Here is a 24,288-nt window from a genome sequence, read left to right on the forward strand (position 1 = left end):
TGTAGCCCACCAGGCTCCTCTATCCATGGGATTTCCCAGGCAAGAATACTAGAGTGGGTTGCTATTTCCTCCTCCAAGGATCTTCCTGACCCAAGGATTGAACCCATGTCTCCTGAACTGACAGGCTGATTCTTTACCACTGAGCCACCAGGAACGCCAACGGTAGAGGCTTACTTTAAAAAAAAATTAGCATAAAAAAATAATAGAATTTTGCTGTATGTTCCAGAGTAATGTGTAGAATAAAACATAATGAATCAATATAACAAAACTGCTCAGAACAGTGACTGACTGGCACAGAGTAAAAAATGTTAAGTGTAGATACTGTTATTATTACCTTTTTCAGCACCCGCTATATCATGCCTAGCAATGGACATTGGTAATACTTTCCTTGGAGAAACGCTACTAGTGGCAGCAGAAACAGTGGCACTTGCTGTTGAAATACTGGTTTTATTCTTGGTCACAGCACCATCAGAGTTCCTTTCATCTGAGTCAGAGTCATCAGAGTGAAGAGGATTAGTAAAACTGAGGGGTGCTCTGAATAGAGGGGAGCTGTCATGATGATCTGCAAGATCATGGGTTTCAACTTGTATTGTGGGGCTTGGTGTTGAACTCACAGTTTTCATTGTTTGACAGTGGATATCTGAGGATTTGCCTTCAGATGAATCAGGCATGGGTAGAGTGTTCTCAGGTCCATGAAATGACCACGTTAAATGTCCTTTTCCATCAAGAGGTAAGTGGTCTGGCCTTGGAGGTGTGTCTGAATTCTTCTGTGAGGCTTCCGGTAGAATAATCGGATCTTTATTTGACTGTGTTGCATTGCAGTCCACACAAGAATTCTGGGAAATATCATCAACTTTTAGATCTCTTGAACTCAATTCCTGTGACTTAGAGATTTTATCAACTGTACACGGTGAAGCCGAAGCTGATTTAATTTTAATTGCGTGTCCCCTATTTAAGAGTGTGTTCCCATCAAAACTTTTTGGTCCTTCTTGAAGAGGAACCTTCTTAATCTCAAAACTTAAATTTCGCTCCAATTTTTTATCTATCTGTTCAATAGCTGATTCATTTTTCCCTGTAAGTTCTGTTGATTTATTATAGTTTCTGTTGAGGTCTGTTGAAGGTTGTTCTGATGAAACCATGTGCAACACTGGCTTTGGATGATATCTGTCATTGTCCTGCCACACAGTAGTGACTGTTGGAAAAGCTGAAGGGGGCGAAGGTGTCAAGATGGGGGGCACTGGGTGAGGTTCTGGAGGCTGCAGTATTTCTTCCTTAGCATCCCCTTCTACAAGGCAACTGGAAAACATGAAAAAAAAATAAAGGAATTATAAGAATGTTCATCCTTTTAAAAAATAAGTTGATAGGTAAGTTATGTAGCTAAGCTTCTTTCTTATGTTAAAAGTCAGTAAATAAAGTCTGTGGTTATGAATAAAAAATTAAAATTTGCCAAACTAAGAAAATTAAATGTTTAACAAGGTAGTAATACATGAACATTGTTTCAAGAAGTTAGATAACACTAAGAATTTTAATAAAAAACCAGCAGTCCCCTCCCAGCCCTCCAGTTACCCTGAAACATCAAGTTTCAACTTTCTTTTTTTTCAAGTTAAAAAAAAATTTATTTAGTTGGTTTACAATATTGTGTTGGTTTCTGCCATGCATCAACCTGAATCACCCACAGGTAGACATATGCGCCCTCCCTCTTGAGTTTCCCTCCCACCTCTCACTCCATGCCACCCCTGCAGATTGTCACAGAGCCCCAGCTTGAGTTCCGAGTCACACGGCAAATTCCCACTGGCTATCCACTTTACGTACGGTAGTGTGTTACATGCTATTCTCTCCATTTCTCCCTCCCTGAAGTTTCAACTTTTTAAAAACTGCTGCTTCTAAGATTTACATTCATATTTCAAAATATTATAAAATGCACAAACTTATTCTGGATCTTTCTATTTCACACATACTTTACTGTCTTCCAGCTATGTAAATGTCTTCTCCATCTTCCTAAGGTTACTAATGTTTGGTTAGTTCAGTCTTATGACTAAAGTTATCATTCATAGCAATGATAGCATCATTCCCTATTTTTTCTTACATAACTCTTATTTTTCCCTAATAATTGCCTTGGGTTTCCTATATATTATCTGTAATTCAGTCCTTCAAATTTTCCTGCAGGTTTGAACACCTCTTATCAACTGGTCAAACACACCACATAACCATCAATACCACAGAGACGTCCCTCTTAGAAACCTTGAGCTTCCCACTCCAGTTTGGACCATTGGCCCCTGAGGCCACCGCAGAGCAGATGATCCTGTTTCCCAGATCACATCTTCCTTTGTCTAGGTATACACACTTGATTTAATGGGTTATACCCTCCAAATTGCTTCTTAAAAATTATAAATAGGAAACAAATTTCCTGAGGCCTATATAATTATTATATTTTCAAGGTTACTGACTTTTGGTAAAGGTTAAATTCTAGACTAGATATAACTTTCCTTCAGAATTTTATATCAGAATTATGATTCCTGTTCCTTTGAATGTGAGCTGTTTATTCTCCCTCTTGTAGCTTTCAAGGTTCTCCTTTTTTTTTTTTAAAAAAAAAAAAAAAGAAAGAAAAACCTTTTGATGTTCTATAATCTCCTGCATGCTTAATTGTTCAGTTGTGTCTGACTGTGCGATCCCATGGACTGCAGCCCCCAGGCTCCTGTGTCCATGGGGATTCCCCAGGCAAGAATACTGGAGTGGGTTGCCATGCCCTCCTCCAGAGGATCTTCCCAACCCAGGGATCAAACCCAGGTCTCCTGCATTGCAGGTGGATTCTTTACCATCTGGGCCACCAGGGAAGCCCACAATCTCAGCGTGTTAACTTTTTAAAATCCATTGTGTTACAGTTTTTAATCCATTGTATCGAGAACTTCCTATACAAACATTTATGTTAAAACTGGGGACTTACTTCTTTGCTGATTTATTATCTTCCAGTCTCCTTCCAGACTACGGCTAGGTTTAGTTTTCCTTATTGTTACTACTATTACTATGTGACATACTTCCTAGTTTGATTCTCTAATGTATTTTCTCCACATCTTCTCTTTTTGTTCATTTTCTTGGGACATTTCCTTATCTTTGAGCCTTCCTTAATTAAAATTAAATTTTTATTTTAAAAACTTATGCTATTATTTTTAATTTCCAAGAGTATCTTCTTTATTATGATCTGGCTCTCTGGTTCTTATTTCATCGCTGTAGCATTAAGTACTGAGAAAATAGGCCCCTCCCCGCATTGTGTGCGGTCTCTGTTTCATCCACGTCTCCCTTTTTTCCCTGCTTATTTGGATATGTCTTTCATGTTAGAATCTTTTATCAAATGTCTGATAATTCCTGGCTTTGTTCATTTTAAATCTACAATTTAAATATTTATAAACCAGAATCATATGACTGACTAAATCAAACACAACAAATGTGCCGCCTTCTCCAATATGACCTACACAACAGATTAACCTGCTTATTGCAGCCTACTAAAAAACAAAGTGTACTGTTTTCTATCAGTCTTATGCTATTTGGATTTTATTTTCAGTTAACAGAGTATTCTTTGTGGAACACAATGAAATTCTGCCAATTTACTCTACTGCATGAATAAGAAGATGACCTAAGTGTGTTATACAAAATCACACACACATAAAAATTTGAGTATATATCCCCAAATAAAACCCTGACATAAGCTGAATGAACATTTTTCTGTTAACACTCATTTACTACTTTTTAAAATTACCTTTTTGTTTGTTGAAGAAAAACAGGACTCAAAGTCTTAAAAAAGGTATATATATGAGAAGGGTTTAAAATTCAGAACACTCTACTCATTTTTTTCTCCTTCAAAATTAGGAAGAGGCTACCACTATCTGTTGTTGGAGGTAGATGACCATATAAATCACAAATATCAGTGCATACTCTGAGGACCTCTACCTTGGCTCAATCTCAAAATCCAAATGAAAAGATTTTAGTGTAGCAAAACAATGTTTCTTAATTTCCTTTAAGGTCATTATAGTGTCTTTAGGACTCTAAAGAACTGAGAGTATGGGAGACAAAAAAGTTAGAGAACTTATAAGCTATAGGTTTAAACTGGCTGCCTTCCACAGCAAATGTGAAAATGAAAATCAAACAAGAAAGAACTGCTGAGAAGTGCTAGTGGGCAGCTGACACCCTAAGCATTGAAACACTGACACCTAAAACCATCATAGGTTTCCTGATCTTCCTTATAGAAGCATGCAAAGGAATTCTAGAGACTATGATACATAGTAACTATTACATCTTTTCTTACTTATTGTAAGCTTTTACTTTTGTAAAGAAGGATCTCATAAAGTACAGTAACCCAATGCCAAGACACAATCATAGTTGCCTCACCCAACTTTAGTCAACTACTATCAAACTTTTAAGGGGAAAAAAATTGGTGAATACTATACAAAGAAGTTCTACTTTGCCGAAGGTCAAGCTGTTTGGGCAGATCTATGCTTGGGATAAGACACAGCCGAGTCATCCCAACAGCATTATTACAAATCTTCCACTGCGCCTCCTTTTAACTCAGTAACTCAATCTTAACTCCACATTTTAAAGAGAAAACCAACATTTGGTGAAAACCAAGTATGTGCCATGTCCTGTATGTAGCATTTTCATATACGTCATTTGATTTACTCGTCAGGAAAATACTTACTAAGAAACCAGTGAACCAACCAAACAGAAAACAAAAATCAAATAAATTAAGTGACTTACAACTTCAAAGCTCGTAAGCAGCTGAAAAGGATTTCAAACAAAATCATTTTGACTACCTATATTCTTTCACACTACCATCCACCTGACCTAGCACTAACCTGAAAGAAACGGGAGAGAAAACGGGTATCAGGAATATTTATTTTTATCTATTATAAATGAGCACTTAGTATGAAAGTAAGATAATCTAGAGATAAATTAACTCATCTTTGCTAATAATATTATTTAACCTCTTCATATAACTTCAACATGCAAATAATTTGACAGTCTTATTACTTGTTATTAGAAAACTGAAATAAATCTTTATAATAGCTAAATTTTTAGTTGTACCATATCAAAAGATGAGCTATAATCAATTCGTGATTATGCTCACTGTTCTGGTATACTACTGAAAATTTATCTAAATTGAAAAGTATTTTTTATAGTATACCATTAAAAGATCAGCTGCCATACATATGCTACATTCTAAACAAAAGAATGATAAGAGAAGTTATTAAAAAAAAACAGTAATATTCAGATTTTTGTTGTTGTTTTAGTAACAGTAAGTAAAAGATAAGTATCGTTTCAAACAAAATGTGACATACAATACCTGCGGGTCCTTGGTGGTTTTGGAGGGGGAGAATCTTGTTTGTCTTGATCTATGGAGCTGATCATATTTTCAGTGTTAACTTCATTCTGCCAAGAGGAAAAAAAGCTTCATTAAGGCTAAGGGAAAAATAATTTTCCTTCTTGCCTATATCACTGCCTAACCAAATGGACCCAAAAAAGTTATGTTTCAGATAAACTTTTTAATTGGGTTTTTGAATTTTTAAAACAATGCTAATTTTGCTGAATAATCAAATAGGTATTATATCTTCTGTACTTAAGAATGAAAAGCCAAATTCAATGAGAAAAATTAATATATAAAAAAAGTCCATCTTCAGTTACTAAAAAAGTCAATCATATACAGCAGCATTTCAACATACTTCAAACGCTCCTGCAAAGAAACAGATGTTTCAAGAAAATGAAGATCAAAGATCTTTTTTTTAAGGCATCACTACCAGTAGATTTGCAACATGCAGATGTTGGGGGGGGAACCACAAAGTAAGTCTTATGTCCTTCAACTTTCCTAAACTTCTTGGAGACACCTATTGCTGCCTACTATTTTTAAACAGGTCCTGAAATGAACTTTAATCATTCATTGCTCCACCATCCCTCTATCAACATAGAACGCCTACTCTATTAGGGTACACAACCCCTATTATCACTGCCTAACCAAATGGACCCAAAAAAGGCAGGCAGAGCCTCCAGGGATATACTCAGTTCTTGCTGGTGACACGGACCCGTGAAGTCACTAAAAGGGATGATCCAGAGTTAGTACAGCTTTAGGTTGTATTTAGTTATGATTGTGAATAGAGATTTGAAATTATTATATAAAACATTGTCTTGAATTAGTTTAGCTTCAGGAAGTACCTCATTTTTATATAGTTAGGCTGTGTTAAATCTGGGCCAGAAGACAAGAATGATTTTCACCCTTGCCTACATCTTAGATAATTTTAGAAAACAAACAAACATCTTTCTAGATACTATAATCAACTAAAAAGTTAGTCACTCAGTTGTGTCTGTCTCTTTGTGACCCTATGAACTGTGTCAACTAAAACCTCTGAAACTGTAGTTTCCTTTTTTTTTAATCAAACCAACCTCTTCCATGTCCATCATGACATCTTCCTTATATAACAGTTTCTTGCCAGTGTTTTTTACTAAGTACTCCCAACAAAAGGAATCAGAGACTCTAACTCTACAGCAAATTTTGTGTACCCGTCTCCTAACATCAGATGCATCCGAAGTATTTTACACATCTTACTGTGTATCTTGTTCTAATCAAAACAAGAGTTACATTATGAGATGAAAGTTTTCATCCTTCATTAGCCACCTCTCAAATTGGAGACTTCTGTTGTAGGGATATCTGCTATAGATAGGTTGACCATACAATTTATTGTCCAAATTAGGACTTGTACACCTAGACAATGAGTATAAACTGGTTTTGCTTCAAGTAAATCAGGAATTTTCATTACCACACTTTTAGATCCTCGACTATCACCAGAATTTAAACTCTGCATCATAAAGACTCCTCTAACATGGTAGTAATCATTTGTTTATTATTTCTATTAATTAAACAATCATACACCCAAAATAGCACTCATTAATATTTTTGTACCAAAATCTATATAAATATTCTCACTAGGTTAAATAACTGTTTCTAACTTACAAAAACACAGCAATTTGTAATAATTAAAACATAAATAGCCTCATGTCATGTCAAGTCAGGTTTTGCTACCAAATACCAAACACATACACACACAGACAAACACACCAACCGTACGTTTTCAGCGCATTTTCAATTTTAGAACAGCAAGCACTGGAAAGGATACAAAAATGTAAAGGACATGGCCCCTAACTTTAAGAATTCTTTAACTATCCAACAAAAAAGTGAAAGGGTAGTAAATCATAAAGTGGTAAAATCTGTACACTGAAGCTATGAAATCAGAGAAAGGAAATGTTATAGATGAGAATATTAAGGATATAGTCAGGAAAATATTAAGAAGTTGAAAATATGAACGTACCATGCAGAATGGCATTAAGGGGTGGATAAGACATTGACAAGGAGAACAGGAGCGAGGTATAGAGTAGGTGGGACTGAACAGGAAGAGAAAGTAAGGGTATTTGCAGGCAAATGACTATATGTGACAAAAGAAGGTGTCATTGAAGACTCCTTATTCTGGGTGAAAGAGTGCCATTAACAAAAAGGGACAAAAGAGGAAAAGACCTTCTGGGGGAGGTCAGATTTTGAGCTTGTTGAATTTCCAATGATTAAACGAATCAATGTAGCAAGGCAGAAATGCAACTCAAGAGAGTCACTGCCCACACTGCAAGAACAAAACCTCCTACTCACTGGACTTAAGAAGGGAACAATGTTCTTGGATTCCTAGTTTTTACCTACAATAATATTTGCTGTACTCTTATATCTTCTGATCCTCTTATATATACACCTTTTGTCCCCACATTTGTCCTAATGTATACTGCTCTCTTTGGCTGCTTTTATTACCAGTTAAAACAATCACCAACTTTTGAAGTTGAAAGGTATTTTAGAAATTAAAGAATCTACCAGAGATCAGGTTCTAGTATATTGTTTGTTTCAAGCAGAGATTACTAAAATTACTTTAAAACTTCTGACCACCTTCACCCATTTCACTAAAGTTATGTATTAATATTTCCACATAACAGAGCTGTATCAAGGGCCACAAAAAAAAAAAAAAAAATTAGAACCTAATAGTCATAAATACTAAGGATGCCACTCTTATGGCAGAAAGCAAAGAACTAAAGAGCCTCTTGATGAACGTGAAAGAGGAGAGTGAAAAAGTTGCCTTAAAACTCAACATTCAGAAAACTAAGATCATGGCATTCGGTCCCATTGTTTCATGGCAATTTGGGCTCCAAAATCACTGCAGCCATGAAATTAAAAGATGCTTGCTCCTTGGAAGAAAAGCTATGACCAACATAGTGCATTAAAAAGCAGAGACATTACTTTGCCAACAAAGGTCTGTCTAGTCAAGGCTATGGTTTTTCCAGTAAGTCATGTATTGATGTGAGAGTTGGGTTATAAAGAAAGCTGAGTGCTGAACAACTGATGCTTTTGAACTGTGGTGTTGGAGAAGACTCTTGAGAGTCCCTTCAACTGCAAGGAGATCCAACCAGTCCATCCTAAAGGAAATCAGTCTTAAATATTCATTGGAAGGACTGATGCTGAAGCTGAAACTCCAATATTTTGGCCACCTGATGCAAAGACCCGACTCACTGGAAAAGACTCTGATGCTGGGAAAGATTGAGGGCCGGAGGAGAAGGGGACGACAGAGGATGAGATTGTTGGATGGCATCACCGACTTGATGGACATGAGTTTGAGTAAACTCTGGGAGATGGTGATGGACAGGGAGGCCTGGTGTGCTGCTGTCCATGGGGTTGCAAAGAGCTGGACATGACTGAACGACTAACTGAACTGAACTAAGGATGTATTATCATTTGCAGGACAAAATAAATATTACAACAAGGTGCTTAAAAAAAATGAGGAAAAAGTTCAGAATTTGATAATATCACTCCCAAAATGTAGAACATGAACATAACAAGGATCATGACACAAATTATTGTTGTTTTTACTCAATAATCCTAAAACCAAAAATTCTGGCATCGATTAATGGTAGTATCTTTTACATACAAGAAAAAAGGCATCAACTAATGGTAGTATCTTTTACATACAAGAAAAAAGGCACGTATGCGAACCTTTGCTTACCGAGGTATTTCTATATCCCAAGTCCATGCTACTGAATTTGAAAATAAATTTTCTCTTTAGATCTCCTACTCTTGGAAGTGATTTTAGTTGTAGTTCTAAATATCTCTAACAAATACTCTTTATTAAAGAGTCATATTGTTGACTAGCATTTCAAACGAAAATCTCTACAAAAATAATTCCAGAACATAGTTTTAAGAGGTTTTGTTTTTAATTCCTCAACTTCCATATTAAGTAGTCAGAGAAATAATAAAGGGAGATTTATGATTATTTCTCAGAGCATAGGTTCAAAAATGTAAGTAATATATTTCAAATCATTTTACTCATCATACAATTCTAAGATAATTTCCCCCAATTTTTTAGATCCCACATATCTCTGACTGGGATTTGTGGCTTCCAACCATATATAAACATGTTTAAAAAACAAGTCATTTATATTTTAAAGTACCTAGAAAACAAGATTTCTTAAGAGGAAAACATTAAAAAATTATCTAAAATGATATCTTATCCACTTCTATCCACTTGTCTTATCCATTCATCCACTGAAAAATACATTCCAGACATTATGGTACACAACCTTTGGCAAAGCCATCAAATACAGCTTTCTTATAATGGATTCTATAGAAAATTGTTTTTCCCTCTTGCAAAACAGGAAAACCCACCTTGTTCAAATGGCAAATTCAGCAGTCACCCTGTCAGCTTTAACAGAAGTTAAAGCTGCAAGCATGTAGTATGTGTCTCCTATATAACCAGGCAATGAGGTAAGAGACTAGGACTGAAATAACTACTATCTGCTATTGTATGTTATTTCACCTAATCTCATACAATGTATGGTTTTTCTTGTATTCCTTGGGGATTTGTAAACCTTTGAGCTACTAGGCAGAAACTATAACAAAATTATACTTGTAATGTGGAGTTCAGGCTAGTAAAAAGGAAGTTTAATTTTAGGAATAAAATCTAAAGAAAAATCAGGTAATGAGAAAAACAAAGATGAAAATAATGCAATGTTTATAACATATTTTCTGGCGATAACTTAAATACAGTTAAAAGCTTTAAAAAATACAACACTGAACACTGTAATTTTTTTTTTCCCTAGCAAAGGCAACAAAAGCAAATTTAAGCAAGTGGGATTATCAAACTAAAAAGCTTCTGCATAGCAAAGCAAACAATCAGGAAAATGAAAAGGCAACCTACCAAACAGGAAACAATATTTGCAAACCATGTATCTGATGAGGGGTTAACACCTAAAAAAATTTAAGAAACTCACAGAACACTGTAGCAAAACAAAACCAAAAAACAAACACAAAAAAACCCCACCACAAACAAGTCAATTAAAAAATGGACGGAAGATTTGAAAAGATATTTTTTCCAAAGACACGAGGATGGCCAACAGGTATCTGAAAAGGTGCTCAACATCACTAACGTTAAGGGAGATGCAAACCTATCAAAATGGCAATTATCGAAAAGACGAGGAAAAAACAAAAGGGAACCTTTGTGTAGTGTTGGTGGGAATGCAAATTGATGCAGCCATTATACAAAACAGCACAGAGGTTCCTCAAAAAATTAAGAATAGAACTACTATATGGTCCAGCAATGCTACTTCTGTATATTTATCTGAAGAAAACGAAACACTAACTTGAAGATACACACATGCACACACACAAATGCAATATGGAATATCATTTGGTGTTAAAAAAGAATGAAATCTTGCCATTTGCAGCAACATGAATGGAACTTGAGGGCATTATACCAAGTGAACTAAGTCAGAGAAAAGACAAATACCATATGATCTCATGTGGAATAAGAAAACAAAAAACCAAACTCAAAGATACAGAAAACAGATTGGTGCTTGAAAGAGGTGGTGTCAGTGACAGACCCAGAGTGAGTGAAACAGGGTCAAAATTTGGAAATTTCCAGTTATAAAATAAGTCATGGGATATAATATACAGTTTGGTGACTATAATTAATAATACTGTATTTTATATTTGAAGGTTCCTAAGAGTAAATGGGCTTCCCAGGTGGTGCCCGTGGTAAAGCATCTGCCTGCCAGTGCAGGAGACGTGAGAGAGATGGGTTCAGTCCCTGGGACAGAAAGATCCTCTGGAGGAGGGCATGGCAGGCCACTCCAGTGCTCTTGCCTGGAGAATCCCACGGAGAGAGGAGCCTGGCAGGGTACGTCCACAGGGTCACATAGAGCCAGACATGACTTAGCACATAAGAAAACAAATATTAACAGTTCTAACCACAAGAAAAAAATTCTGTTAACTATGTATGATGATGGATATTAACTGGACTTATTATAGTGATAATTTCACAATATATGCAAATGTTGAATCACAATGGTGTACACCTGGAAAGTAATGTTACATGTTAATTATATCTCAACAAAAATTAACGTAAATAATTTCTATACATTAAAAATATTTGTTTCTAGAAATAAGGAAATGGTATAACTCTGAAATATAAAAACTTTAACTTTGAAATTAATATTGCATTTATGGAAAAAACAAAAATATTTTTCAATTAAAGTTTAAAGAAAAATGTAGCCTCCTTAGTTTTTGTAAATTTAAAGGAGTCTCAAATAAAATTATACACAGTAATATACAGACATTCTATTTTATATTATAAAATATTTGGCTATGTTGAGCACAGGCTATAACAGGCTTTAATTAAACTAAAGAGAAAACAGATGTGATAATACATGAGGCATAGTTGCACAATGATTCCTTTGTTGATGAAGGAAATACGAATGAAGTCACATGCATGAATCTTAAAAATCTGAAACTATCACATGTCTAATAAAGGAAATACACTATCCCCCAAATCCATGGGTCAATATTAGACTACTTAACACACTGAGGCAATAAGCATTTGGTTAACAAATCTCTCATTTATAACACCAAGATATTTCAAACAAATAGTCTCGGAAATTGCCAAAACCACATAAAGGGGGAAAAAATTAAAACAAAGGTTATAAGTTTTGCCACTAATACCTTCATTTTACTTAAGTTATTGGGGCTAAATTGGTTTATCAAGTGACAGTTAACTTAGGTTCAATAATAAAGACATAAAGAAATTTATCCAAAAAAACTCCAAAATATAGCCCAATACCTTCAAGGATAGAATGATTACATAGAGGAAGTAAGAGGAGTATTTTTTAAAAAGGCAGAAAGAGAGCACTGTGAGAAAACACTAAAATGACAGAGAACTAAAGCCCCAAAGGGACATAATCGTGATCCTATAATTCTACTTAATTAAAAAGCACATACAAAGTAATGACAAAGCTGTATATCATGATGACCAAAAACAAAGGAGAATCAACTTAGAATTTCTTTTGTTGGGTGGAAGGGGAGACAAAAATGGAGTTAATTTGTTAAAAGTAATCTATACTTGAAATGATATTGAATTATATAATTTTTAAGATCTAAATTCATAACTTATTTAGAATATTATTTAACTTTTATTAGAGTCATTAAATATTCATCACCGTAGAGACTGAAATAGGGAGAAGAAAAGGAATTAAATAAAACTAATAACTAACATATTTATTATTAGATAAAACACAAGATGAAAATTAAAAAGCTAAATATCACATCTTGGTAAAAAGTAAATTTTCTAAAATTAATAGGCAAAGAACACCTACCACTCCATCAGTAATTTTCTGGGTGCCATGAATTTCATATAGTTGTAGTTGTTTTTCAAACAGTTGGGCAATAGCTCTATGAACAAGCTCATATTGTTCCTATTAAGGAGATAAAGTGATAAACAAGGGAAAAGACATTAAAAAATGAAAGCAATTATAAAAATACACTTAATAAAGTGAAAGAGAAAAACATACCTTAGTTTGTACTGCAGAATGCCTCTGTGTTCTCATTTCTTGTATTAAGTTAAAAACATTAAATTCTTCTGGTATTTTCTAAAACAAAGAATTTAAACATGAACTCTGGACAACAATTCAGAAAAACAGTATAATAGTCTTCAACTTTTCATACAGACGTTATATATAGCTGGATAACTGAAAACATTTATTAAGCACTACCTACCATGTATCAGAGACTGTCTAGAGCCAAGAACTAATCTTGACTCTCAGCAGTTGAGTTAGTGAGCCAGATATGTTGACAGATAAATGTTCAGCCAATGTATGGTTGCAATACCGTGGGAGTAAAGATGCTGTGACCAACTCTGATTGGTATGTGAGTAAAAAATGAAAGAAATATACACAAATATGGCAGATAGAATGTATAATCTATTTGGGGAATAGAGAAACTTGTTGTAGATAAAACTAACTGAAAGACTGAATGAAGGAGAGCTATTCAAAAGAGAAAAGATAAGGCTACTTGGTATCAGAATACAAACATGATAAATTTTTTTTTAATTCATTTTATAGGCTAGCTGAATTCATTTTATAGGCTAGTGTTTTCTTGGCTGGCTCTATAATAGAGCTATGTCTCTGGAGACTGATTGTGAATGGTACAGAATTAAGTTTCTACACCTGGTATTTTAACTACTACAATAGGCAACCACGACATGAGCAGATGTGATATTCGGGTAACTTCTGTAGCAGGGCAAATAACAGAGTGAAAAGGGGAGAAACTGGTAGAGGTTTACTGAAGCAGTCCAGAAAAAAAAAGAAAAGTAGAAACAGATTTGAGGCATATTGCTGAGGCAGAATTATTAGAACTTGGTCATCAGCAAGAATATTTTGGAGATGAAGATAGAAAAGTTAAACATAATTTCTAGGTTCACTGCTTAAGAGTCTTGACATATATCAAAATATTTTTTTTTATCAATTCCTAACCTAAGGCTTAAGATTATATTTGTTATGTCAAACTCAATCAAATGGGGACTATATTCAAGATACACAATCCTTCTGAAATTACAAGATGTTTGTCTGCTTGTATTCATCCAAATGCTTCCCATCCCAATTTTAATCCCTGATTTTTATGTTAAAATGTGTTATAAAGCTACTTAAAAATTTTCATATAAGTATCAGGAAATGATTAGAATGGGGAAATACAAAAATAAAACTTAACAGGCTTTTTGAAAAAACTATTGAAAATTTAAATATTCCTTATGCAAAAGTACAAAATGGAAAGGCAGAGAAAAAAAAGGAAAATAAAAGAAGGAAAAGAAAATAAATTTTATTGTTCATATTTTATATGACAGATTGACATATTCATAGAAACTATAATGCTATGAAGAATAAAACTTCTTCCTAATTCATAGAAAATGAATGTACTATTGAATCAGCAAATAAACCAAATCTACATATAATGAGGAGACTTAGGCTTTTTAAATCTGTAATGAAGGCTATTTCTTTATATCCTCCATGGTATCAAAACCAATTTCTTGAAAACAGAACTAGTAGCAACAGTAATAACAAGGATAATAATAAAAACTAACAGTAAATGGAACGCTTGCTACCTGCCACACATAGTAGTGATGAACTTTACAAGTTTCTTAAGAACTTATTTAATTCTTCAATTATTGACATTATGATTCCCACTTTCAAATGAAGAAATTATGGTACAATGAGATCAAGTAATTTGACCAAGATCCCACAACTAGTAAATGACAGAGCCAGAATTTTAACCTGGGAGGTCTAGCTCCAGTCAGCATTCTTAACCACTATACTATATGTTTCCAGGTAGACATAAATATTCACTGAATTGATCATATTTATACACAGATAAATATAAAAGACAACAGGGGTGCAGTATTTTGAAAAGTCAATGCAAAGTGTAAATGTCTAATGTAGGTATAAATTCATCCAGAACAAATGAGTGACAATATGTTTATTTTGCTGCCCAGTGTATTATCTCAAGCTAATATGCATCATTTATACCTTTCACTGCCTTTATCTCTTACATAACAAAGCTACTTCTAAAAAAGAAGTAACATGTATAATAAAACATATGCTACAATTTACTGAACTTGTCATAAGTTTAAAAATCATAACAGATGAATTAGATATAATGTTATATAAAAATTATTCTTACCCCAGCTTTTAGTAAATTCCATGTATAATCTATGGCACAAATGGCACCTGTTCTTCCACAGCCTGCACTATGGATATAAAATTTGAAAAAAAATTTTTGATTTTTTTAATAAAAGAACTATAAGATAAACGTGGATGGATATGTTAATACTCAGATGCAAAAAACCATTTAAGAAAGCTGACAAAATTCTACTTATTTAGTAAATAAACTACAACTTAAGGTGTGTGCAGGCAAAATCCTTAACATTATGATTTATATCTTGTTTTCCTTTAATTTAAGGAACTTTCAAGAGTAATACCTAGAAGCGTGAAGCCTTCACTTTGAAAGTCTACCTCTTGAAACCTTGTCTAGCTAACAAAATACCTTGCAGAGATAAATTTATACTATGTTCTAGATAGCTCTGGTAGAGGAAGAAATCTACATCATTTCAATTTGCAAAAGGTACAGGAAAGATGAAGATTAACAAGCCCTAGAAACTGGTTTGAACATAAGCAGTGATTACACTAAAGAAAGAAAGGCCACTAATGCTTTCTAATCTCCTGAAGAATAGAACCTAAAGAATGTAAAGTAAAATATCAAAGTTAGTTATTTTAAAACATGACAAAAATACTTTAAAGCAACTGGTTTTCAGCTAGAGGGAGGCAAATGTAACCAAGGACTGAAAATCACTATGAGTAAATAAAGATGTTACTGACATCTTTGATAATTTTAGGCAGAAAAAAATTGGGGCAGCACTTTAATATGTATTTTCAAACTTTTAGAAATATCAGTAATTTGTTAAACATGTAATCTAAGAATTCATGATAAAGTACATTATAAGCAATTTTGTATGGTTCTTTAAAAAGCTCTTAACAATAGACATCAATAATATTAATTTTAAAGCACTGATTTGTCAATTCCACACATCAAAACATTTCTGAAATTTTAGAGTTAAGAGTTATTACAGTTAAATGATATACATTTAAAACTTTATTACAAAGACAACCATATCAATGAAACACTACAGTTAACATAATATTTTGGTTGTTCAAAAATATTAAATGATCAACTTATTTTATTAAAAGAAAATCTTCACATCAAATTGGATTTATGACCTATATACATTGGCTGGACAATATGAATACAACAGGAAATAATTTCAGTTAACTTGTAAAGAAGTCAAGCCAAAGCAATTTCTTTATCTTACAATTCTACAATTAAACAGACCCTTCTCTTTTTAACGAGTTAGCTACTTAGACTCAACTAATCACAGACGAACTAAAGAAAAATAATTTTAATTAAGCAGGTTGCTAACTGATTCCCACGCCTCCATCAGCAGGTCACCTTTCTGGTTCATAAAGAAAAAGCAGCCCTTTCACTTCACTAAGACAGGCACCACAATCTGACCAACTGGCTAAGAAAACTGTCTTTGGTGCTCCATCACCACCAATGTCTTTTTTTAACTTTTTGTTTTTTATATTCAAGTCAATTAACAATGAGGTGACAGTTTCAAGTGGAAAGCAAAGAGACTCAGCCATACATATATATACATGTATCCATTCTTCCCCAAACCCCCCGCCCATCCAGGCTGCCACATAACATTGAGCAGAGTTCCCTGTGCTATAGAGTAGGCCCCTGTTGGCTATCCATTTAAAATATAACTCCACTAATATCTTTTAACTATTGAATTAACCTGAGTTAATTAACCTCTGAGCCCAAAAAATTTCATTTACTTTTTATAACAAATGTGAATGCAGGTATAAGTCACTTAAAAAATAAACTGCTGTTTTATGCAATAAGTACTATGATTTTAAGTCTTTTGGAAGGATCTAATGTAAAATAAAAAATTAAGAAGGAAAACTGCCTCAGGATCCAAACAGCTTTTACTATTTAGAAACCCATATAATGACCAATCTAATGAAATTCCAAACTTATGTTTCAAAATGCTATACATTACCCACATTATAATGCCATCTATATTGAAAAATATTTAATTAATACTTAGAAAATTCTTTTGTACCTGCAATGAATACAAATAGGCACATCTTCATGTTCCTGGTATTTCCTCATTAAGCTTATCATGTCCAGAATAGAATCAAATGATGAAGGAACATCATGGTCTGGCCAGTTCACATAATGAAACTGATACAGCCTACGGGATTCCTTCAAGAATAACAGAAATTCAACCATTATGAAAATACAGTTACAAATTTTTTATGAAAATACAGTTGCAAATTCTAAACCATACAGAAAAGCTGTACATCTCACTTTGCTGCCATTTCTAAGATATATATGTCATATTCAGCACCTCGTTAAAAAAAATTGATAGCCTACATTCATCACATACCTTTACTTAATCCCCCATGTAATACAATGGGGAAGGTACTATTAGTACTATCCTAATTTTATAGGTAAGGAAATTGAGACAGAAAGAATAACTTGCATAATGTTTCATAGCAGATGACAGTATGGGATCTGAAAGCAGGCAGTTTTACTTCCAAAACCTGCACTTTAACCATTATACTATATATACTATTTAGTTAATCTACAGTAGTAAATGGATGAGAAATATACCATAAGTATTGTTTTAGAATCTATTATAGTTAGAAGGCTAATAGACTATATAAATGAAAAAGAAAATTAGAAATGAAAATTTCCGAACCCAAACCTACTCAAATTATGGTGCAGGCTGCCATCCATCTCTCTACCTTTCAAGGGGTTTGTGAAATGGCTTTCACACTATTTTAATAATACTAAGGTGTTATTTGCCATTTCCACTCATTCTCTCATCAGTCTTCTCAAGGCTACGTGACTTAGGATGATGTCATCACTTTGAGAGCTAATGGAACGTCTGCTTGTGTATTTAAAAAAAAAAAACTCAGTTTTAATTTCAAATATAGTAAATGCTAAAAAGATACAACCCACATAAACAAGAGCTCTTTGGAAACTTCGGTAATTTTTAATAACCTGAAGAGTGGCTATTCTAGGTGTTAAGCAGAAAAAGCACTGCTTGGAATTCAGGCAAAACTGCATTCAAATTCTGCTTCTGTCATTAGTAACTTTAGGCAAGTTACCTAACTTCTCAAAGACCATCTTCATCAGGGGGCAATGGAGAAAACAGTATCTACCCCTATACAAGCTAAGAGGGCTGAAATGCCTGATACACTACTGAAATTCCATAAAGTACCTATCATTATTAGTACAGATTAAAAAATAGCAACCAAAGTTATAATAATTGAGTCAACTAAAGGGAAACGATTAGTCGGTTCAGGGGTTGCTACAATTACTGGAACCATGTCTACTTATAATCAGGAAGGAATTAAGTATGTTTATAAATGCACTGGTTGGGGAAGAATGGTAAGCTTTATGGCCAAGCTTATTTACTTTACAGTGATTTAAATTTAAGACTGAGGAAGAATTGATAGGCATTCTCTCATAGCCGTCAGATTTTTGATTCCTCCTTTGATTTTTTCCTGAAAAAAATGTCATTTTATATAGTTCTGTTGAAGTCACAGGCCTCAAGTGAAAACAAGATATTGAATGCACTGTCTCTTCATTGCTGCACGCAGGCTTTCTCTAGTCGTGGTGAATGGGGGCTGCTCTTCGTTGTGATGCAACGGCTGCTCATCGTGGTAGCTTCCCTTGTTGCAGAGCACAGGCTCTAGACAAGCAGGCTCGGTAGTTGTGGCACATGGGCTTAGTTTCCCCAAGGCAAGTGGGATCTTCTGGGACCAGGGACCCCGTGCACAGACAGATTCTTTTTTTTTCTTTTTTTAACGTCAGACAGGTAATGTGCCGATGTCGTAACAAGGTTTGGAGGGAGGCACGTGTCACGCAGCAGCGTGAACACCCAATCATCATGCTCATGAACTACAAAAGGATCTACAGACAGGTTCTTAACCACTGAACCACTACGGAAGTCCGAAGACTAGCTTTAATGGTGGCTTGTCTCTTTTTAAAACATTGTAAACTAGTAAAAGTGGGTAATAATTATGTAAATAATAACATAATCTGTTTATTGAAATAGAGGAAGACTATCTACAGAAAAGAAACCAATTATTTCATAGTGTGAATTTAATTTAGGAAAAGATTCTAAGTGAGTTAAAGTTTATATTACTTAAAATATTACATCTGATTTTCTTCTTTGTTACACTACATGACAAAAAAAACAACACATCTCCTTAACTATGTAAGATAAGATAGTATACTGTTTACACATATCCTCTCTTTAGGGTACATATTCTTAGAAACTGTCTCTAAATGGAAAATACTTACATTTTGAAATTCAAGTAAGAGTGTCCTAATGAAGTAGTCTGTTCTTGCTTGTTCAGCTTCCTAAATAAAGAGAAACACTTGTGAATCAGTGAGAAGATTAAAACAAAAATATTTACATGCCAAAACAATAATTTCATATTTAAAGTTTACAATATGAAATTACCACCTTTAAAATTCTAGGTATGTCTAATAATTATAAAAACAACCATTCTAAAAGTCATCAATTTGGTTATTTAAGTTTTATTTAGAAGTTTGTTTTTAAACAGAAGTGTCTGTCAACCAATTACTTGGCTAGGAATGGATCATCCAACAAAATACTTGCAAGGTGACAACCATCACCAGAATCATGCAACAGAAATACCACCTACAAACAAAATGTCACTCCTAAGTACCTACAAACACCTTCAATCATTTTATCTATTATGCTTGATTTTTCTCTACCTAACACTCAAACTCTGAGTTAAATGGTTGCCAAATGGGTAAGGAAAAGGATGCATTCAGAAAATCCCAAATTATTATTTTGGTTGATGACAACATAGTCACTTTAAAAGTTACTGTTATTTGTCAGGGTATTAGAATGAAGCCTCTTCATCAGTTTGTCACTAAGTAAACTATTATTTTTGCCTTTTTTAACTAAAACTACAGATATGCGAGAATACCGATTGTCAAGAGCAACAGATATGCTGCTTTATTAATAAAAAAAAAAATCAACATTATTCTGGCTTTAATGTTATAAACCATAATAATTTATTTTGAACTTTTCAAATAACATTAGGGAGAAAGTATGTTTTTAAAACAGAGAATAAATGAAAACATTGGCCCAAGACAACATTTCCTCACCTATAAAAGGTGAGATAAACATTTTTGACTTTGTAGGCCATAAAGTCTCTGTTGTGCTATGATAGGCAAATATGTAAATTAGTGGATACGGCTGTACGCCAATAAAACTTCACTCACAAAACAGGCAGTGGGCTAGACTGACCCATGGACAGTGCTGATCGAAGTGGTTACAAGCAGCACCATGCTTATGAGCTCCTGCTAGCCAGGCCCTCACCCTTCACCAACTCTACCCTCTTTCCCATCTCCAAATCGAGAGAGCGTCTAATACTCTCAGTCTTTTTTTTTTTTCATTTATTTTTATTAGTTGGAGGCTAATTGCTTTACAATATTGTAGTGGTTTTTGTCATACATTGACATGAATCAGCCATACTCTCAGTCTTAAACACTCTGATTGCCAAGTCGAGTCAAATCACTTACTATGGTTATTTTCACTACCTTGCTTTCTATTCATACATTTGATTTGTGTTTTACAAAAGTGATAACAAATCTTGAGTTCTCTGAAACAATCACATGACATACAAATTACTTTCCATTTTGAAATCTTGAAAGAAAAATTTTGCTTTTTCAGCAATCCCATCACTGACAAATCAAACCAGCTCTTACTGATCAAATCAAACTTTTTATTAACAGGACTTTAAAAAATTACTCTTTAGTGCAATTAAAAAACCAATCCTCAAATCAATTCATCTTTTTCCAAATTTTAAACTCTTTCCTACTTTTCTCTATTCATTATTATAAATTGTTTACTATTCCTGATCCTTGCCTGTTAAAAAATTTTTGTTTTTTTGTTGACAATTAATCACTATATGCTGTCACCTAAATTGTGACATTCATTACAGTTAGTACATTTAAATTTACAAATGTTCAACATAAGCACACTGCACAGAACTAAGTTTCCTGAACTGTCCAGGTACCTAATTCTGTAGAATACTCTCTAAACTGGTGGTGGGGAGGTAGGTGTGGGATTAGGTAGTGTTCTGTCACAGAAGTACAATATGGTTATATACTGTTTTTTACTCATTGCAAATAATATGAAATGCAGTAGAATTTTTAAATATTTAATTCACAGTTAATTCTAACCAGGATTTTAGAGAATTGACTATATATTAAATGCAGGCTGTTATATAAATATGAGTTAAAGTGAACATTCTAACAATCACACTGCATTGTAAAGGAGACTGGGGAACATAGTTTGAGTCCTTATCTAAATCAACCAAGAAAGCACTAAATTCCTGGCAGCATAAGAGGAATTCAGAAGTCCTAAGTACAAATAAGTCATAAAATTAAGGACTTCTTGAATACGATGACGAGGAGTAAGATCATAGAAATTATATTTCATTTAACCATGGAAAACAAAATAAAAAACAGTTTTGAGATGGGTAAGGTAATGGTCAATTTTATGTGTTAATCTGGCTTGGCCACGGTGTGCTCTGATTCTTGGTCATACGTTATTCTTGGTGTTCCTGTGAGGGAGTTTTGGGGTGAGATGAACATTTAAATCAGTGGATTTTGAGTAGAGTGGCTGGCCCTCATCCAATCAGTTAACTCATGAATAGAACAAAAGGATCAGACTCCTCCAAGGAAGAGAGAATTCTCCAGGAGACTGCTTTCAGCACTGACTCTTCCTGGTTCTACAGCTGACCGTCTTTGGACTGGAGCTGAAATGTTAGTTTGTCTGGGTCTCAGCCTCCCCACCTTTAGACTAGAATTGCAGTATTGGCTCTTGGTCTCCAGGCTGTGGGTCTTCAGCCTGAAACCGAAGCATCAGCTCGTCCTGGATCTCCAGCTTGCGCACCTCTGCAGATTTTGGACTTGCCCGTCTCCATAGTCTCTTTTCTGTATATACACATTCTACTGCTTCTGTTTCTCTGGAAAACCCTGACTAATATAGCGAAGTTATTTTATTTTCATGTATGCTTGATCATGGTCTTTTGAGTTGAACAAATAAGACAATTTTCTTTTAAGTGATTATAAAAAGACACCATCATGTATAATCCAAAGCAAAGTGTTGGTTCTATTCTAAAGCTTGCTGTTTCTTTTTTCCCCCTCATTGTTTTTGTTTTTTAATTCATCATCTCAGATTTGTGCTTTGTTAGTTTTAGAATTTGAATTTAATTCATTTCCAAAGCTCATCAAATAGGTATCTATTTTAAGTTTTATGTCACGTTTCCTGCCATAAAGGGTCAATCTCTGCTTTTAGGATGGAGGTTCTCAAACCTATCTTTGTATATAATTATAATAATTCTGGGAAGAATAACATAGATATGAAAGATTAACATCATAAACTATACTTCATCATCAAGGATCTTTCCCATTAGTTGAATAAGAGCATAGTTATTTGTTTATTCTTAGATATGTAACACTTACAATCAACTTACATGCAAAGACTAAGACAGAATTAACATAATAAGGAAATTATACATTCATGAAAAGTCATTCTCAAAGTTCCTTAATTTATAAGCATTATGCAACACAATATTGTAAAACAATTATACTCAAATTTTAAAAAGCAGTATAAAACAAGCATTATTAATATTTGTTTATTATAATTAAGTATAGATTCACATGAACACATTGAGTGCTTAGCTTATATAACCCATAAGTCAGCACATATTATAATTTAACTACTCATCAGTCTGACATAGCCACTACCTGATTAAATAATGTATATGAAAATAAGTACTTACACAAGAAATTTTAAATGGTGCAAATGTTATAGGGTCTTCTCCATACAAAGGCCAATACCGTTCACATTTTTTCTGTTGTCCAAAAAAGGTTAGTAAATAACTGATAATTTCTTTTATTTGAACTTTTACAAATATTTTGTGTTCTACTTGTTCTTCATTCCCAGAAAACAAACAACTGCCGTCAGTAGGCAGGGACTAGGAGCTTAGATTTATCCAAATCTTTAAAGGTGGGCTACTAATTCCTCGTCAAGATTAGTAATAAGAACTTTATTCAACTAAGTGTATAAACTGTTCGTTTCTACCTGCTTGTTATATAGACTCCAAAGATCCTCCTCTAGAAAAGAAAAATTGCTTTTTTTTTTTTAAATGCCTAGCACAAGGAGGTCAATTTAGTATAAGAAGTTGCTCAATTTAGTGTAAGAAATTTAGCATGTAAGTTTTAATGGCTAAAAATGACAATATCTATAATACCTAGTTGAATTCTCATTAAGTATAAAATCTGTGGCATAGTGGAAAGAGCACTCCACTTGGTATATGAAAATGATATAAGTAGCAATTTTACTATTTGTTTACATTTAGTTCCTTTACCTATAAAAACAGGGATAATAATCCTTATCTTACATGATTATTTTAAGTAATTTGAGTATATTTCAAATGTTCTACTGTTTGTAAAAACACTATATAAGAATAATGTATTATTTAAACTATTCACTTTTATTTTTGATTAGAGAAGGTATAATCAAACAGTATCCTGTCTTATTTTCCCATAATAAACAGGTATAGAAATAGTAGAATATTCATTTACATTGGTTTCTAGTGTTAAGCCTCATTATTTTAAAATTTTAGGTAAGTGAATAAAAGCCTAACTTCATAGAAGATCCAGTGATTCTGATGCAAGAAATAATGTAATTTTACCGGTAAGACCCAATAAAATGAAGGTCTTTATAACTGACAACCTAGGTTAAAATACACACTTTAGCAGTGGGAAATATTCTTACTAAATCCTCATAGTTCTAAATACAGTAAGTGGAATTGTTACTTATAGGCTGGAATTAACTGTAAGTTGACAATACTGCTCTCAGGGCAAAAAGTAAAACTGCCTAATATGTCAGTTAGCTTAGAGTAAATACTACTAAAATTTTAGAAGGTTTAAAGTCACAAACTTCATTTCCCAGTAGAATTTATAGAAAATGATAAAATTAATTATTTTGAAGGTTTTTTTCTTCTTCTTGGCCTTTCACTTAGTAAAGCTTTAATATCTTGAAGCAGAAAACAAGTTTATAGGAGATTAATTTAGTAAGAATTGAAAGTTTGTGACTAACATGGCTCTCATTCAGAGCAACATTGAGTAAAGATTATATTGGTATTTATATTCCAGGTATGAACTAATTACTGATACAATTGATACCAAAATGTATGTGTTAAACATCATACATGAAT

At 33.6% G+C, this 24,288-nt stretch overlaps 1 protein-coding gene and 1 non-coding gene across 2 annotated transcripts in view; both read right to left on the bottom strand.

Moving 5' to 3' along the window:
• Positions 1 to 24,288, bottom strand: part of PTPN12 (protein tyrosine phosphatase non-receptor type 12) — an 86,592-nt gene that overhangs the window by 10,100 nt on the left and 52,204 nt on the right. Inside the window, exons 6-13 of the mRNA XM_065938595.1 lie at positions 22,849 to 22,920; positions 19,322 to 19,381; positions 17,067 to 17,209; positions 15,068 to 15,134; positions 12,907 to 12,984; positions 12,712 to 12,810; positions 5,336 to 5,421; positions 335 to 1,296 (exon numbers count right to left, since the gene is read on the bottom strand). Of these exons, the coding sequence (XP_065794667.1) occupies positions 335 to 1,296; positions 5,336 to 5,421; positions 12,712 to 12,810; positions 12,907 to 12,984; positions 15,068 to 15,134; positions 17,067 to 17,209; positions 19,322 to 19,381; positions 22,849 to 22,920 (1,567 nt within the window). The remainder of the gene's footprint in view (positions 1 to 334; positions 1,297 to 5,335; positions 5,422 to 12,711; positions 12,811 to 12,906; positions 12,985 to 15,067; positions 15,135 to 17,066; positions 17,210 to 19,321; positions 19,382 to 22,848; positions 22,921 to 24,288) is intronic.
• On the bottom strand, positions 18,824 to 18,928 carry LOC136171309 (small nucleolar RNA U13). Its single transcript, XR_010663848.1, has one exon. It is a non-coding gene; the product is annotated as a small nucleolar RNA U13 (small nucleolar RNA).

This window comes from Muntiacus reevesi, chromosome 6 (genome assembly GCF_963930625.1).
Source record: "Muntiacus reevesi chromosome 6, mMunRee1.1, whole genome shotgun sequence".
Lineage (NCBI taxonomy): Eukaryota > Metazoa > Chordata > Mammalia > Artiodactyla > Cervidae > Muntiacus > Muntiacus reevesi.